At 50.2% G+C, this 18,797-nt stretch overlaps 1 protein-coding gene across 1 annotated transcript; it reads left to right on the top strand.

The window, feature by feature from the left end:
• Positions 1 to 8,938: 8,938 nt before the first annotated feature.
• Positions 8,939 to 16,000, top strand: RND1 (Rho family GTPase 1). The gene is made up of 5 exons (XM_028125649.2): positions 8,939 to 9,149; positions 9,926 to 10,013; positions 12,857 to 12,966; positions 13,837 to 13,971; positions 15,109 to 16,000. Exons 1-5 carry the CDS (start codon positions 9,030 to 9,032, stop codon positions 15,352 to 15,354), a joined length of 699 nt encoding a protein of 232 aa, XP_027981450.1. The 5' UTR covers positions 8,939 to 9,029; the 3' UTR covers positions 15,355 to 16,000.
• Positions 16,001 to 18,797: the final 2,797 nt, after the last annotated feature.

Here is an 18,797-nt window from a genome sequence, read left to right as displayed (position 1 = left end):
TAGGTGACACTAAATCTGAGATCTAGGGGATGAAAAGGTACCCGCGGAGATACTCAAGAAGAAAAGAAGAAGGACATTCCAGGCTCAGGGAGAGCAGTAAAAGGCCTGAACTTAATTCCCAAAGTAAATATTTTGGGAAACTTTTAGTTTCAATATAAATGTACACGTGTATGTGTGTCTGTGTGCTATCTATATGTATATATACGTAAGTGGGTATGTACATAAGCATGAGTGTGTATATGTTTTGGGTTGTGATTAACATGTTATTTCTGACTGTGACTTGTCAACAGAAAGTTGGAAAGCCATCATCAGAGGAATCAAACCAAGGTCAGTATGGCTGGACATAGTGGGAGAGAGGAAGCCTGCGGGGGAGGAGGCCAGCTGGGGGCAAGGGCAGGTCCTGTTTGGCTCTAGAAGCCAGGACAAGAACTTGGATTTTATTCAAAGTGGACCTGACCCCAGAGGAAGGCTTAAGCCGAGGATGGCCGTGATCTCCGTAGTTTCTTGGTCTTGTTTTGAATCTAGCCATTTAGAGATAGAGAAACTGCATCTCCTTGCAGTCATTCTCCTGCCAAAACACATTTGCCTCATGTTTGCAGGCCAGATATGTGGGGAGAGGTGGGGGGGTTATACTTGTACCCCTCTTTGCCTGATCAAGAAGGACCAGATCAAGGAACCCAGGAGAGACTCCCCAGGGAGGCGGTAAGAAGGACGGTGGGAGAACAGAGGATGACGAGGGAATTGCTCCGTGGGAAGATGCACGTGGGGGTAGGTCTGGCTTAGGGTCCACACCCTTGTCCAGCTCCCTCCCACGTGTCTGAGGTGTTTTCCTCCCTTAGGATTCTGCACCCCCCAGCACGAGGCCTCCCTCCTGCTCACCCAGCGAGCCAGTGGCCACCTCGGTCCTGCCTGAGCCCTGGTGATGGAGAGAGAAGGCAGGCAGGCAGGCCTGCAGCTGTGGTCTCACCAGTCTCCTGCTCCTAACGCCTGCTCTGCGTACGGCTGCCCTGTGCTTCCTCTGGCTACCTTCCGCTCTTCTGTTCCTCCAGCCAAGTCTGAAACCAGACAGAAGCCAGACGGCTTCCTCTATCACCCTCTGCCATTCCCATACTTTACTCCTAAATCTCGGTCCAGCTCGTGGAGCTTTGTGCGTGTGACTTTTCTCCACCTGTGTACATCTTTACTCACACAGACGTACACGTGTGTTCCCAGGTCCTCTTTCCAGACCTCCATCTCTTGCTTCCAAGCCACCCCATTCCCTAGAACATTCCGTATACCCTGGCCCCCTCTCAGCACCTTTTCTTTTAAAGATAATGAATAAATAAATAAATTAATTAATTAATTAATTAAGTTTTATTTATTTATTAGAGAGAGAGAGAGAGCGGCAGAGGGAGAGGGAGATGCAGGCTGCCCGCTGAGCAGGGACCCCCGACGCGGGGTCCCAGGACTCCAGGATCATGACCTGAGCCAAAGGCAGACGCGTAACCGACTGAGCCACCAGGTGTCCCCTCCCCCCTAGCATCTTGTTCTTGTGTTACCTCATAGCTCCCTGCTATTTCCTCCAGAAAATTTTCTTGGGAAATTCTCCTCTTTCCTTTTGTTTCTCCTTCTAGTCTCTCACCAGACTCCTGTAACAACACCCAGCTCCCAGAAAGAGCACGAGAAGGGGAAAAGCCCCAGGAATGGGCCTGGCACTCAGAGCTTGGCTTTGGTTTTCTTCCAGGGAACATACACAGTGTCACAGAGTGCCACCATCAAGCCAGGCCACTCTCTGACCATGCTAGGTCAAGAACAAGACTTCCCTGTAGTCACACCCAAACTCAGACAGAAACAAGAACGTTGTCCAAGCCACAAATATGACCAAGCCCCCGCTCCTCGCCCGCGGCCGTGTTGCTCTTTCTTCGACCCCTCCTACTTTGGGCGCAGTTGTACTCCTGCCTCCTCATAAGATGCATTAAGTTTCCCAATCACAGAATTCCCCAGCTTTCTGATAACAAAGCAATCCCTCGCTTCCTCGACCTCTCCCTAAATCAACAAATGTTAAGTCCAAATCCCAGGTCCTGGGCGCCTGGGGGGCTCAGTTGGTTGAGCGACTGCCTTCGGCTCAGGTCATGATCCTGGAGTCCCCGGATCGAGTCCCACATCGGGCTCCCTGCTCGGCGGGGAGTCTGCTTCTCCCTCTGACCCTCTTCCCTCTCGTGCTCTCTATCTCTCATTCTCTCTCTCTCAAATAAATAAATAAAATCTTTAAAAAAATAAAAATAAAAATCCCAGGTCCTTTCTATCGCCCTTTTCCTGGATGCCCACAGCTCCATCACGGTGTGTGGTCTCCTTGTTGGAATGAATCCTTACGCCCAATTTTGTTCCACAGTTTTATTGCTGGTCTTTGGCTGGAGGGCATTGACAATCAGGAACAACATATAGGTACACACTTTATGTAATTTTTTAAACTACAGACTCCTATATTTTGGTTTTAAGTGCATTCTATGGTATTCTATTTATTTATTTAGTTAGCTTTTAAAATTTTATTTAAGTAATCTCTACACCCAACGTGGGGCTCGAACTCATGACCTTGAGATCAAGAATCACACTCTCTTCTGACTGAGCCAGCCCCCATTTTATGATATTTTAGCATCACATTTCCTTTCCTAATCATGTTCTCAGGCAAAATGTCCCACCCCCTACTTTGAATCATCCTTCCAGTCGATCAGATTGATTCTTTAGTCCTTGGGCATGCTTAGCAGCTTAGCATTTTCCTGCATCAGTATCTCCCCTCACCAGTCTTTTTTTTTTTTTTTAAGACAACTTTTTTTTTTTAAAGATCTTATTTATTTATTTGACAGAGAGAGACACAGCGAGAGAGGGAACACAAGCAGGGGGAGTGGGAGAGGGAGAAGCAGGCTTCCTGCTGAGCAGGGAGCCCGATGCGGGGCTCGATCCCAGGACCCTGGGATCATGACCTGAGCCGAAGGCAGATGCCTAACGACCGAGCCACCCAGGCACCCCTCCCCTCCCCAGTCTTATATCAGAATTGAGACCCTGGGGGCACCCAGGTGGCTCAGTCAAACATCTGACTCAGTTAAGACTCTTGATTTTGGCTCAGGTTATAATCTCGGGGGTCATGGGATGGATCTTCGCATCAGGATCTGCGCTCAGTTCGGAGTCTGCTTGTTCCCTCTCCCTCTGCTCCCCCCCCAAATAAATAAATAAATAAATAAATAAAATATTTTAAAAGAGAATTGAGACCCTCTTCCATCGCCTTCCAGATCGTGTAATGAGATCTGAACCCTCCCTCCTCATCACTCTTACTGCACTTGGTGTTAATTACCCAAAGGGCTCTTGCTTTATTTCGCCACATAGCTGTAAACTCTCTGAAGGCAAGCACTGAGTCTTTAAAACTTGGTTGGCACTCCAGGGGCTGCTCCAGCTAAAATGCCCAAAGGCCAGGGGCTCCCCAGTGCTCGGAGATCCTTGAGATCATGAGAAGTTGTGGCTTTAGGCTAAAGGAAGAGGGCACCTGAGTCCTATTAAGGGGAGGGGAGAAAGGGCCTCGTCCCACCACACGCATAGGGGATGTAGGTGGCATGTTGCCTCGGAGCACTTTGTAAGAATCCCTAGGGCAGAGAAAGACTGGGCTTGTGTACCCTCTAGTAAGAGTCTTAGTGAATTTGAATTTGCCATCACCCTGAACACCTTTGTGTATTATGTCACTGTCCCAGATAAGGCATTTATCAGAGTAATCAGAGCCAAAAAAAGATAGGGCAGCCCTGAGCTTTGAACATGTGGTACACACACACACACACACACACACACACACACACACACACACACAAACTATCCTGGCTAGTGGGTTTTTTTTTTTTTAAGATTTTATTTATTTATTTGACAGAGAGAAACACAGCGAGAGAGGGAACACAAGCCGGGGGAGTGGGAGAGGGAGAAGCAGGCTTCCCACCGAGCAGGGAGCCCAATGCGGGACTCGATCCCAGGACCCTGGGATTATGACCTGAGCTGAAGGCAGACGCTTAACGACTGAGCCACCCAGGCGCCCCTGGCTAGTGTTTTTTATTTTTTTTTAATTTATTTTATTTTATTTATTTATTTTTTTAATAAACATTGTTATTTTTTTTAAGATTTTTATTTATTTATTCATGAGAGACAGAGGGAGAGAGAGAGAAGCAGAGGGAGAAGCAGGTTCCCAAGGAGCAGGGAGCCCGATGCGGGACTCGATCCCAGGACCCTGGGATCATGACCTGAGCCGAAGGCAGACGCTTAACCATCTGAGCCACCCAGGCGCCCTGGCTAGTGGTTTTTAAACTGTGTCCCCTGTAGTTTGTTTCTTGGAAGCACCCCAAGAGCAGAGGGGAGGGGAGGCTGACAGATCCCCACTCCAAGTCCCTCATTCTGATTCAACCAGGGTGGTTTGGTTTTTCATCTTCTTTTGTGTTTTGGGATGCTGTATAAGATTTAATGTGTAAAAGAGCTTTACTACGTGTAAACAACACCATTAAGATATAATCAGCAAAATCCCAAATCTGGAAGACACTGTAAAATAAACAACTTGCTTTCTTCAATAAATGAATCACAAGGAAAAAAAGGGGCGATAGAACCTATGAAATAAAAGACATTTAAGAGCCATATGAACCAAATTCAGTATGTGCGCCTTGTTTTAGATTAAATCAATGTATGACACAGTTGGGAAAATATTAACACTGACTGGATATTGGATGATGCTAAGGAGTGAGTTATTTATTTTTAGTTGTGAACATGGTATTATGGTTATGCTAACACACTCATTAGAGATGAGTACTGGAATATCTATGGATTAAACAATATGATGCCTAACATGTGCTTGGAAATCATCCAGTACAGGAGGTGTAATGGGGAGAAGTGGGTGGGGGAGTAGATGGAGCAAGATTATGTTGATAATTATTGAAGCTGGGTGACAGGGGGTCATCGTATTATTCTTTCTCTGTTTTTAAATGTTTGAACATCCCCCCCCACACACAAAAGCTTTCAGAAAAAAATAAAGCTAAAGGTTAAAGCTATATGAATAAGATTTGGAATTATAACCTTATTTTTTATTTTATTTCTTATTTTTTTAAGATTTTATTTATTTATTTGAGAGAGAGAGAAGGAGAGACAGAGCACATGAGAGGGAGGAGGGTCAGAGGGAGAAGCAGTTTTCCCACCGAGCAGGGAGCCCGATGCAGGACTCGATCCCGGGACTCCAGGATCATGACCTGAGCTGAAAGCAGTCACTTAACCAACTGAGCCACCCAGGCGCCCTAACCTTATTTTTTAAAGTAACAGATTTATCAAGATATGATTCAGATACCATATAATTCACCAATTTAAACTGTACAAGTCAGTGGTTTTTAGTATATTCACAGAATTGTGCAACCATCACCCAATCAAATTTAGAAGATTTTCATCACCCCCCCGAAGACACCTCAAATCCATTAGCAGTCACTCCCCATTCCCCTGATCCTGATGGCCCCAGGCAGCCACTCACCTATCTGCTGTTTCTTCAGTCCGTCTACTCTGAACATTTCACACAAATGGAATCAGACAATATGCGGTCTTCTGTGCCCGTTTCTTCCACCTTAGGATAAGGTTTTCAAATATAACCTTGTTTCAAGTATAACCTCTTTCTTGATAGGAGAGAGCCACCTTGTAAGTTTATTACTCTGGCTATGGATTTTTTAAATAAAGACACTTGGAAAAGGTTTAAACAAACTTAGGGGCGGGAGTCTAACAAAAAAAAAGAAAGAAAAGAAAAAGAAAGAAAAGAAAGAAGAAAGAAAGAAAGAAAGAAAGAAAGAAAGAAAGAAAGAAAGAAAGAAAGAAAGAAAGAAAGAAGGAAAGAAAGAAAGAAAGAAAGGCTAAGAACCCCATTCTCCAGTCCAAACCTCTCACATTACATGTAAGGAATGGACCCAGAGAGGGAAGTGACTTACACAAAAGTCCTAACAGCTTGTTAAGGGCAGAGCAGGGTCCAAAATCCCCACCTGCTGAACTTTGGCTCTGTTCTCTCTTCAGGTTGCCACGCTGCCTTCTGACCTCTCTCTCACACACACACACACTCACACACGTCACTTTTCCCACCACAACTCATAACCATGTGACCCACAAAATATCTTCAGACACATCTTGAGAATCAACCATAATGGGGGCTGCTTTGTCTCACAGCTCAGGCTTTCTGCTGTCCTGCCCCGAGACACAGCCACCCAGGGAAGAATCGGTGTTAGCACCAGCTCCCAGAATGTCTATCTCAGAGGAGCTCAGGAATAGCAATCTTGTTAGAAGTCAGAGGAAGCCGTTTGCGTGGCAGGAACAGTTTTCACTTACATTGAATGTTTCTTTGGAGTGGCTAGTAGAGAGGGTGTATGGGGGGGAGGCTGGTAGAGAAGATGGGGGAGAGAGAGGGCAGAAGCCTTTGGGGTTTGGAGTCCAATGGGGGCTACCGTTGGAGGGAACCAAGTTAGGGTTAGAGGATGTATGGGAACATCACAGAGGCCTCCAGAACTGAGTCCAGATGAGACTGAGGGTGAGGAAGAGGAGGAAAAGGTCAGGCTGAGGGAAAGGACTGCAGGTTGAAGCAGTCTGTGGTCTTACCGCTGTTCCCAGAGCTCTCTCAAACCTCACTTACAGGCAGTTCAGACGAGCTGTCAGCCTGCTGAAAAAGGGCAACAAGAGGACAAGCTCTACAGATGAGTATCGGCCGAGGGCTGAGAATGACGCCTCCGGGATGAAGTGGGGAAAAGCTTCCAGAGAGCCTGGGAGTGGAGGCTATGGTAGCGCCTGGATAACTCTTACTACTCTGGAGGTTCCCTTAGGAAGGGGCGCCTCAGGAGATGGGTAGAGGACCATGCAACACTTAGTCCCAGAGCCCTCAGCCAAGTAATTTGGACTGGATGCCACAGGACTTGACGAGAGGCACACAGGCTAGGCTATATTCTCAAAATATCCTCCATTCTCCTGTCTATAGTGAGCATTGGAAAGCTCACTCTTAGAGCCTTTGGGTCTGGGAAAGGTTTTTTTTTAAAGATTTTATTTATTTATTTGAGAGAGAAAGAATGAGAGACAGAGAGCATGAGAGGTAGGAGGGTCAGAGGAAGAAGCAGGCTCCTGATGCGGGACTCGATCCCGGGACTCCAGGATCATGACCTGAGCTCAACCAACTGAGCCACGCAGGCACCCTCCGGGAAAGGTTTTTAAACATCCTTTATTTATTCATTTATTTATTTATTTATTTATTTATTTATTCTTAAAGATTTTATTTATACATTTGAGACAGACAGAGAGAGAGAGAGAGAGAGAGCATGAGCAGGGGGGAGAGGCAGAGGGAGAGGGAGAAGCTGACTCCCCACTGAGCTGGGAGTCTGATGTGGGGCTCGATCCCAGGACCTGGAGATCATGACTTAAGCCGAAGGCAGATGCTTAACCATCTGAGCCACCCAGGCGCCCCAAACATCCTTTATATCAGGGGAAATATCCCTGGGTGGGAATGCAATGAAGGTAAAGCTCAGAGAGAACAAGACCCAGGGCATGCTCCAGAGGCGCTGAGCTTGACAAGGAGAAGAGACCTAAAGATAAACTCTGGGGTGCTCTCATTTTTTTTTTTAGATTTTATTTATTTATTTGAGAGAGAGAGAATGAGAGATAGAGAGCACAAGAGTGAAGAGGGTCAGAGGGAGAAGCAGACTCCCTGCGAGCAGGGACCCCGATGCGGGACTCGATCCAGGGACTCCAGGATCATGACCTGAGCCGAAGGCAGTCGCTTAACCCACTGAGCCACCCAGGCGCCCTGGGGTGCTCTCATTTATGCCCAGGATCAGTTTTACTCCAATCCCTGATCCCCAGGAGGCCTTATTTAGACTGTCTTGGTTCCTGAATAATCAGTGGACTATTCAAGCTGCATATATCCCATGGTTCTGCCTAGTGGAGAGGCTCCTCAACATGGTCTGAGGGGCAGGGCTGGTAGGCAGTTACGTAGCTCCTCTCAACCTTGGGTTGCCCTCCAGCCTGCTAACCCCAGAGTCCCAGGCCCAGTCTTCCACTCTGGACTTTAACCAGATGACACACAGAGTGTGTCGGCATTAGTAGGTATCAACCTGGAACTGGACCTGTGCCCGATTCATCCAGGAAACTGACCCCAGGCGGCAGAACAAACACTCTTACGCAGCTCCTGCCAGGCATGGGGTGAGAAGAGATCTGACCCAACAGGCACTTTGTTTGCTTTGTTCTCCTCTTCTCTCTCATCCCCAGTTGCCAGACACCCTCATTCCTTTCTCTCTGCCCATCTCTGGGTCAGGAATTATGTGGGTTTTTTCCAGATGATGCAAGAAGACTTATCTATCTATCATCTGTCTGTCTACTTAGGTGAAGGCGATTCCAGCCTTGGACATTGAAAGGGGTACAGCAGGAGCTGATAAAGGGGTACAGCAGGAGTCTCTGGGAGAGGAAGCCAGAAGTGGTTTGGATGGGGATTAGATGGAACAAAGAGGTCAGAGATCTGTGGGGCCACCCTCCCACCCCCCAGCCCGGCTGCCACCTGTCTATAGTTGAGGCAGATCCTGCTTTTCTCTTGGGACAACGCCAGCTTGACCTCATTTTCTGCCTTCATGGCCAGTTTGCTTTTGACACTAATTGATGGACACGCAAGACCATTAATTTTGCTTCACGTCCCCTCCCCCCTTCCTAATACAAATGCAAACAGCGTGGGAATCCCCTTGCAGAGGAAGCAAAGATGCAGCTTTAAGAGAAAGGGAAGGGAGGAAGAGGGCACTGACTCAGATTCTCCTACCATTGGCTGCCGGAGGGGATCCCACCTCCGGGATTGGCCTCGACAGAGTCCGCCTCCTCTTGTGATTGGCTCGGCCGGGGAGATATAAGGTGGCCGTGCCGGCCTCCTTTTCATTTGGGGAGAGGCGAGGAATCCGACGGACTTTTTGTGCAGCGACGCACCTGGCGCAACCCTCTCCTCTCTGAATAATCTGAGTCCAAGTCCCGCGGAGGCTACAGCCATGAAGGAGAGACGCGCCCCGCAGCCAGTCGTGGCCAGATGTAAGCTCGTTCTGGTCGGGGATGTGCAGTGCGGGAAGACGGCGATGTTACAGGTGTTAGCGAAGGACTGCTATCCCGAGGTGAGCGGCCCGCCCGCTGGCCAGCTTTTCTCCTTGCCTGCCCGCCTTCCCCGGGGCTAGATTCCCACCTGCCCGGGGGAGCTATCTCCCCCAGCTCACCGCACGCCACCCTGCCCGATCTCAGCCGCCCGGCTGGAGGACCGCCCTGCCTTAGCTTCCCCTGAGACCTGTTCCACTTCTGCCGCCCCGCCGGCTCCTCCTCACCTCTTCACCCACAGGCCCCGATCCAGTGCCCTCCTACCTCCCTTTATCCCGGGGTTTGCTCTCGGGAGAGGGAACTGGAGGCATTTGAGAGTCTGGGGTTTCTTCTTGACGTAATACCTGCCCGTCTTCTCATCCCTCCTCAGAGGTTCTTGAGCACGTCTCCAGGCGGGCTTCTGCTACCCTGCTGGTCCGAGGGGCTTGTGGGAGAAGATGAAGAGCTAAGCATTTGCTTGTGGCTCTAAAATTGGGAGACATACAAGTCTGGAGATGAGAGAAGTCTGTGTGTTTGCCTCCCTGACCATCTAGGATTGGGGGGCGGGGGGCCGGAGGGGAGGGGGCTTGTCCCTGGCTGGAAGTCATTCAGATTTCTTTTTTCCTGGAGCAAAGTGCCTGTGCCTCTACACTCCCCTCCTTCCTGTCCCATGTGGTCCCTCCTGCCCCACGTATCCCCCTCCCTTCCCCTCCCCTGCCACGTTAGTGTCTCACTAGGGTGCGTGGCTTCTTGTGTCGCCAGAGGGTTATGAGAGTAGGGGCGCCCAGGGTGTGACGAGCTCCTTCCTGTCTTTCCACAGACGTATGTGCCCACCGTGTTTGAAAATTACACGGCCTGCTTGGAGACCGAGGAACAAAGGGTGGAGCTCAGTCTCTGGGACACCTCAGGTAAGACTGCTGGCCCCAGATGCCCCCTTCGCACTGCCACTGGTCTGCTAACAGCTGCTGTGTTGAAGAAATTGTTTCCCTCTTTGACGGGGAGGAGTGTGTATGATGCTGGCCAGGAAACTGACAGAAGGGGACCTGAAGATTCCCTTGGTTGGCGGGTCCAGGGGTGCAGAGCGGATGAGCCCCAGAAGCCACTTCCCTGGGTCTAGCCCCTTCTTTCAGAGGGCTGGGATGGTGAAGTGAACGGACCCATGAATACACCTGGGGGGGGCAGTCAGGCAGGGCTTCTCCATTTCCACTCCCTGCCCCCACCTTTACTGCCCCAGAGTCAAGCCAAATAAGAGGCAGGAGTCCGTGCTGCTGGAGGCAGTGGAGGCAGTGGTGGTTGAGGCCGGAGACAAGCCTGCTTTGGGGAAATACTGCTCCTGACTCAGTTTTCTCTCCTGCATTCCATCCTGGGCCACTGCTGCCCGCCTGCCGCAGCTCGGTTCCACTTGTCATACCGCTGCGGCTCAGGGATGAAGCGATGCATCATCGATGTTTTGGAGGGTGGGGGAGATGGCTTTAATGTGGGGCACAGTCTCGTTGTAGATGGTGGCAGGGAGGGGGGTGGCTGTGACAGTCACCCCACCCCCACCGTACTGGGCTGAGGTAGAAGATGCCCAGTCTTTCTGGAATGTAGAAAGCAATATTTTTCCTCTCAACCCTAAACCCTCAGTGCTAGGCTGTCCTTTGCTTTGGTTCTCATCCCTTACCGTTATCTCTTTTGCCCCAGTTCTTTTTTAATAGACTGGGCTCAGAGTCATAATTAAGGACTAAAAGCCAGGAATAACAGAAAGAAAATAAAATCCTCCCTCCAAAAATGCACATTCAGGCTGAACTGTGTAAATCACTAGGGGTTTCCTGTTACCTATAATAAATATGCCATTCTACTCCTCAAAGAGCTGTTGTTCCCATGATCTAATTTTTAAGGTCTGAAAAGATTGGGGGTAGGGGATGGATAAACAGAAAATGAGACTCCCCCCTTGTTTCCCCCCTCCCCCAAACAAAGCAAAACAAAAATTCTTCCACCTGGTTTGCCTTCCTCCGTTGCAGTTCCAGGGGTTGGGAGGCAGGGTTCTGGTTATCCTGGACCGTGCTATGCTGGCTGGATCCGACTGGAATGCAGCTTGGCTGCATGATGTATGGGATTTGGGCCGCCCTACCCTGCCCACCTCTGTCTTCCCAGAATCTTACTGCAGCTCATCTCTTTTTACTACCACCGCCCCAAAGTGCCCCCGCCCTGCCCCCATGTCAGTTTGCAGCCCTTGAATCCCAGTCCAGATAATGGAAAGTCAGCAAAGTGTTGTCTCTTCCCTGTGTCGCATCCCCACCGCCCAATTTTGGAAAGGATGCAGGCTATCAGCCCTCCTCCAACTCCTTCTGGCAAATGAGGTGCCCACAAGGAAGGAAGAAGTGGGAGAGCGCGCGGGCTGCGGCTTCCCAACATCGGGGCCAGGGTCGGGCCAGGGTTGGGCCAGGGTCAGGCCAGGGTCGAACCTGATCCTATTATTCACTTACTGGTCTGAGGGGAGGGGGATCGCCTGGAGCCAGAATGGAGGCCTCCTCCCCTCCCCTCCCCTCCCCCTTCCCCAGTGCGGCAGAGCTCTGCCCTCTGCTCAGTGCTGCGGAGCTGAGACCCCACCTCAGACAGGGGGTGGGGGCGGGTTGCTGAAGGGGCAGACAGTTACTGCAACAACTCTATACGCGCTCTCTCTCTCTCTCTTTTTTTTTTTTTACAACCAACCCCCCACCGCAGCTTGGATTCCCCCCAGTTTCCATGGCGATTGCGGTGTAGGGAGAGGGGCTGCTTGCTATTCTGAGCACGGATTGTCTGGGTTCCAAATCTGCTACTGTTCCTTCCTCAGGGTGGGGGGGGGGCAGGCTGAGCCCCTAGCATTCTCCTATACTGGACCACCTGGGTCAGCATCGCCTGCTGCCCTCCCGGTGAAGGACCCTTACTCGAGCCTCCAAATCCCTAGCTATGGGTGCTGCTCTCTCTGAAACTGCCTCCCTGAGATCTTGGGGGACAGGGGCTGCAGCTTTTTGCAGGCAGAAGGAGTAAGGCACTGAATCCATGAGGTTCCTCCTCCCCTACCAGCCTTCTAGAGCTCTGACCCCATGGCAAAGAAGCAGGGCGGCTAGTTATGTAACAGGCAGGTTTGTTTCTTCGTTGGAGAGACCCTGGAGCAGAAGCATGGAGCAGAGGTTGGGCAGCAGGCCGACTCTAGGAAAGACACCTGACACAAGCCCTGGTCTCTCTGCAGGGGTGGGGGCGTCCTCTTCTGGGACTCAGAAAACTGGCAGACCTGAAATTAAGGGCACTGTAGGAGACCTAGACAGGACCAAATTATAGTCTACCCCCCTTTTATTTCCCCTTTTCCAGGACTCAGGAAGATGAAAGATTTTATTTATTTATTTATTTGAGAGAGAGAATGAGAGAGAGAGAGAGAGCATGAGGGGGGGAGGCTCAGAGGGAGAAGCAGACTCCCCGCTGAGCAGGGAGCCCGATGTGGGACTCGATCCCGGGACTCCAGGATCATGACCTGAGCCGAAGGCAGTCGCTTAACCAACTGAGCCACCCAGGCACCCAGGACTCAGGAAGATGATATTTTTGTACTGCTTTCTGGCAGGTGGTCAGGTCCCAAGCTTCTAGGCTGCAGCATGTTCCCCTGGGAGGTGGGTGGGGCCAACTAATCTAAGGGCTGAGAACAGTATTCCCAGGGCCCGGGCTCATTGGGCTTAGGCCCGTTGGGAAGGGCAAATGCCACAGTTCACCATCAGCTCTTTCTCCCACATACCAGGATCTCCCTACTATGACAATGTCCGTCCACTCTGCTACAGTGATTCGGATGCAGTATTACTATGCTTTGATATCAGCCGACCGGAGACAGTGGATAGTGCACTTAAGAAGGTGAGTCTGGATAACTGCAACCCCTAGCTTAGCTGGAGAACAAAAAGGAATCTTGGGGACCTTGTTGTCCAGTCCCCTCTTCTGTAGCAGGAAGAAACTGAGGCCAGGGAAGGAAGAGATTTGCCTGAGACCGTACCATTAGCTACAGCTCTGGGATTAGAACCCAGATTCCCTCCCCCTCTGCCTCCTGCCCTTGCCATATCCTATACTGCTCTGCCAGAGGCCCAGCAAGGGAGGGTGGTATTGAAGACGCAGGACGTGAAGGATCGAGAGTCAGAACCTTTCGGTGATGGAGTTTGAGGGTTGGAGATGGGGTCTTTTGGAGACAGCTCCTGTAGCCCTTGATCCCAGGTCACCAGGACTGGGCAAGCCAGACAGGCCAGAGTGGAACACTGGCAGGAAACCCCTGGTCTGGGGGGCAAAGTCTGCCTATCCCGAAGAGTCTCAGGATACCTTGTGGAAGTAGTTTCCCAGAAGACTTTGGGATTATCTCGTTTTCTTGGAAAGAGACTGGTTGGCTTCCTCCCTATTCCTCCTGGCTTTCTGAATCCGTGAAGCCCTTTCACTTAGTTGGGGGGGCAGATCCACACCCCACATGCTTGGCAGAGAGTGGGGGGAGATTTTCCCCCTGTGCTTCCTTTGGTGAAATGGGCTGATGAGTGAGGGGACAGGCTCTCGGGTTAGCACTCCTGTGGCCCCAAAATCCTCCCCAAAGTCCTCCCTGGCGGGAAGATGATGTAATTAGTGCATTGGTGACTCAGGGAGGGCTGGGCTGGTGATAAGCTGGATGGCGTGCCGCTGGGCTTCTCCAGGTATCCGTCAGCCACTGACTCTTCTTCCTCCCCCCTCCCCTTTTACATGGCTCTTCAGTGGAGGACGGAAATCCTAGATTATTGTCCTAGCACCCGTGTTTTGCTTATTGGCTGTAAGACAGACCTGCGAACAGACCTGAGCACACTGATGGAGCTGTCCCACCAGAAACAGGCACCTATCTCCTATGAGCAGGTGTGTGTGTGTGTGTGTGTGTGTGTGTGTGTGTGTGTGTGTGTGTGTGTGTACACACACGTGTTGAGGGTGGGGTGGGGAAGGCTACGGGCAAAGGACTTGAAATGTGGCCCTTGCTCAAACTCTGACTTTGGCAAGGGATAATTGGTGTTCTGGGGGGCCATCTCTAATCAGCAAACCAGTCATCTTGTTAGAGGCGGTAGGCAACTGTTTACCCCGATTTATGCTGTAGGCTGGCAGGTGCACGCCAGTATTTCTGAGATTGCTTTTTGTTGCCCACCTGCATTAGAATCACTAGAGGTGCTTGTTAGAATTCCTGACTCCATACCTATCGAGTCACGCTGGGAGAAAGATACAGAAATTGCATTTCTCATGAAATTCCTGGGTAATTTCTTTCACACGTGGGAGTGTAAGGATTCTTTTATTTTTTTTTAAAGATTTTATTTATTTATTTGAGAGAGAGAGAGAGAGAGCACATGAGAGCGGGGAGGGTCAGAGGGAGAAGCAGACTCCCTGCTGAGCAGGGAGCTCGATGCGGGACTCGATCCTGGGACTCCAGGATCATGACCTGAGCCGAAGGCAGTCGCTTAACCAACTGAGCCACCCAGGCGCCCAGGATCACTTCTTTTATTTTTATTTATTTTTAAAGATGTTATTTATTTATTTGAGAGAGAGAGCGAATGAGAGATAGTACGAGAGGGAAGAGGGTCAGAGGGAGAGGCAGACTCCCCGCCGAGCAGGGAGCCCGATGCGGGACTCGATCCGGGGACTCCAGGATCATGACCTGAGCCGAAGGCAGTCGCTTAACCAACTGAGCCACCCAGGCGCCCCAGGATCACTTCTTTTAAACCAGTGGTTCACATTAGAATCATCTGGAGAGCCCTTAAGAATATTAATGCCTAGGCGCTACCCACAGAAATTCTGACTTACTCGGTCTGGCACTAGCATTGTTTTAAAAGTGTTACAGGTGATCGTAAGGTGCACTTAGGCTTCCCCTTCAGAAAATCGTTAGCGGAGGGTGGTGGTGGGAGACTGGCACTTGGGTCCCATCGGGAGGAGTCCCGGGGAGTACGACTAAGCATAGAAGGCAGGGTCCCACGTGGGACAACTGCCTTGACCACCTCACCCCTTCCACAGGGCTGTGCGATAGCCAAGCAGCTGGGTGCGGAAATCTACCTGGAAGGCTCGGCTTTCACCTCAGAAAAGAGTATCCACAGCATCTTCCGGACGGCGTCCATGGTGTGTCTGAACAAGCCCAGCCCGGTGCCCCCAAAGAGCCCTGTCCGCAGCCTCTCCAAGCGACTGCTTCACCTCCCCAGTCGTTCCGAACTCATCTCTTCTACCTTCAAGAAGGAAAAGGCCAAAAGCTGTTCCATTATGTGAAGTGGGGGTTGGAGAAGGGAGGCAACCTCCCACTTCCTCCCTTGGGTGGCAGAGGCACAGGGAGAGGGAGGATGGGACAGTTGAGGACACTGGACGTGCGTTTTTCAGACGGCCACGGGGAGGCCTTGAAAGGAGACAGGAATGGGACGAGGAAAGAGCCAGGCCCGGCTTGAGGACCTGACACTGAGAAAGAACCATCACACCCCAAGCCAGGCACTCGGTTGTGGTGGGGGCGGCTGCCCCAGTGTCACCCCCACGCCCCCGCCCCCACTCCAGAGGAAGGAAAGGTGTGGGGGTGCGGGGGCATGCTGGCCTCATGAGCTTGGGGGCCTCCAGGAGCCTCACCTTCAGCATCATGCCTCTTCCACACAGCGCTTCCATGTGGGCCAGGGGTCGGGCGGGGTCCGCGAGCCCTTCCCGTCCCCTCTGAGGAAGCCGCGCAGGAGTGGAGTGGGGAAGCCAAGAGGCGGCTCCCTTGGGAGCCGAGCCCAGGTGCTTCATGACGGGAGTCAGAAGGCCAGGAGCTGGTCAGAGCCAATGAGAAGGAAACCTCATCTTTGCATAGCCCATGCCTCATGGAGAGCTGACATCATACATTCATATGCTTCTCACCTAAGTCCCCAGGGTCCAAGGGAGAAGCCCCAGACCCCCTTCTCTCGCAGTGTGGGGGTGGTGGTGCTGCCGGGGGCAGGGCTGGGTGGGGGGGGGGTCACCAGACTTTTTCTGCCCTCAGGGCACGACAGCTGGCATTTGTTTTATAGACTCTTGTCTTTGGAACCAGGGGGAGGGGGGAGTGTTTCAATCTGTTCTACGTTCTGTGTTTAAAGAAGAAAAACCTATTTATTAATGAAAAATACAACACATACAAAGAAGTTGGCTCCGCTTTCTTCGTTTCTTTCTCCATTCTCCCGGTTTGGTCTTTGCTAATGAGAAAGAAGCTACTCCAGGGCCCTTACTATGGGTTGCGGAGTGGCTGCCTCCACTGTTCCCTGGCATCTCCGGCAAGGGTCTCCCTTTCCCCCTCCCTGCTACCTCACCCAAACCCTACCCAAGTCCAATAAGGCGGTGAAGAGCCCCTTAGCCCCAGGCCAGGGTTTCTCAACCATGGAACTAATGACATTTTAGACTAGGTAATGCTTAGATGCTGGGGCCTGTCTTGTGCATTGGAGGATGTTTAGCAACATCCCTGGCCTCCCTCCACCTGCTAGATGTCAGCACCCCGCCTTCCCACCACAGCACCGCCCCCCAAGTTCTCACAATCAAAATGTCTCCAGATACTGCTGAATGTCCTCTGGGGCAAAATCACTCCTGGTTGAGAACCACTGCCCTAGAGACTCTAGAGGAGAGAGACAAGGTTTGGTGAAATTATTGGTAGAGGACGCAAGCCACTGAGATTCCAACCCCTGCGGAACGTGGGACAGACTGAAGCCATGGTTGGGGGGAGGTTCCTGGGGTTCTGGTTTCCTCCGAGTTCAAGGAGAGGTGATATCTTCTGCCTTCTTGACCTCCCGGTTCCATTGCCTGTTGATGGCAGCTCAGGGGCCTTAACATCCCTTCCTTTTAGTCACTTACTGGTCTTTTTTCCAAGTTTCACAGTGTGCTGGAAATAGAAAGTTACCGTGTATTGAGCACTTACTATGTGCTCAGCACTGTGCTGAGAGCTTAACCCACATTATCACATTTAACCTTATAAGTGACAATAGTCAACATTTGTTAAATGTTTACTATGCGTCAGGGGCACTTACGAATTCTTTCTATGTTACTTATTCCTGTGATAATCCTATGGGGTACTATCTACCTCCTTTTACAGACAAGGAAACTGAGATTCAGAGAAGTTAGTTAATGTGCCCAAGGTCACACATAGTTAGAAAGTGATAGAACCTGAATACAAATTTGGCAGCTGGGCTCCAGAATACTCACTTTCCTTTTTTTTTTTTTTTTTTATTACTGCTATCCTATTCTGTAAGGCAAGAAATATTCCTATTTTATAAATGAGGAAATAGAAAAGTCAGAGATACTATATAACTTGCACAAGATCATACTGCTAGTAAGTAATGGAGTCAGGATTCCAACCGGTCTCAGTGTTAACTATACTCCCATGGGCTCCTTATTGTTAGCCGTGTTGTACCTAAATAGGAGACTCTACCTATGGGCCTAACTAGAACGTAGCTCCTCTGTCTCCATCTCCAAGGACACGTCTTTGCGAGAGAACCAGCAGGGTAGGACAAAGCATATGAGAACCCTTTAAGCACAATGTCTTACATGTGTCATGAGAAAGCTGTGCACAAACACTAGGGAACTCTGCCACTATAAACTTGAACAAGCTTCACCACCTTTCTGGTTTCTCAGTTTACTTATCCGCAAAGAAGAGTAGTAGCCTGGAAATAGGGGAAGAGCATGGATTCTGAAGTTAAATGAACCTGGAGTTGAATCCTGGCTTCATTCTTTTAACTATGTTGCCGTTGAAGGCATAATTAAACAGTAAAATGATGATAATACCCGCATCATACTGTTATCAGAAATAAGTAAAATAAGTAACTTAAGTGTCCAGCACAGAGTTGGGCACTTTGAAGATTCTCAGTAAATACTATAGCTGCCGCTTAAGGTCTACACCTTGGGTCTGATTGTTTAAAGTTCCATTCTGTGAGTGAAGAGCCCTCCAGTGTTCACTGCATGAGTTACATCTAGTAGATCTCAGACATCCTTTCCCTTCTGATCTTTCTCTAGGGTAAAAGCGGGCGAGTCGAAGGCTTCTATTCTAAGAGCAGAAGCCTATCTCTCCCAGGGTTACTTTGGGCCATTGTGTGTGGTGTTCAGGGTTTTAGGATTATTTGGGTCTATCCTGAGGCTCTGTTTGAAGAGAACTGAACATACATTCAGCCTACAGCCCCATGGTATTGAAACCAAAAAGCTGCTGATGGGAAAATGGGAAGGGAGAGGGCATTAGACACCTCCTGGTATCTATCTAAGCTATCCCAGAAGTTTCAAGGTTTGGCTTTTTTGGGGGGTAGGGTGGGGTGGGGGTGGAGTGGTGAATTATGAACCATAAGACCAAAGAGAGCCAAAGTAAACATACACTTTGGGGTAAAGAAAGCTCAGTGGATGATTGAAGAAGGGGGACTAGGGGGAAGAAAGAAGCAAAACTAGGAAGGTCGCCCAACAACTGGCCAGGTTCCAAAGGGCAAGAAAATGAGGAAGACAGGATCCTATTTGGAATGTCGAGAAAACAGGTGTCACAGCCCAGGTGATACCATCCTTCCAGGACTCTATAATCCACTTATGGGTTCATCTGGAGTTGACACAATAGCGGGTTGTTCCTGCCTTGCCAGCGTTGCTAAAACGTCCTCCTAAAACTAGGATAGCCCCACACAATGAATTGTCCCACCCTCATTGTGAAACACTAGGCTACCCCTGTAAACTAACCTTTAGTTTGTCTACCTGTA

The sequence above is a fragment of the Eumetopias jubatus genome, unplaced genomic scaffold, assembly GCF_037043125.1.
Source record: "Eumetopias jubatus isolate StellerSeaLion01/CBP00866 unplaced genomic scaffold, mEumJub1_p1.0 scaffold_8, whole genome shotgun sequence".
NCBI classification, from domain to species: domain Eukaryota; kingdom Metazoa; phylum Chordata; class Mammalia; order Carnivora; family Otariidae; genus Eumetopias; species Eumetopias jubatus.
Note: the sequence above shows the minus strand (reverse complement) of the source record. Positions and strands in the feature narration are given on the sequence as shown.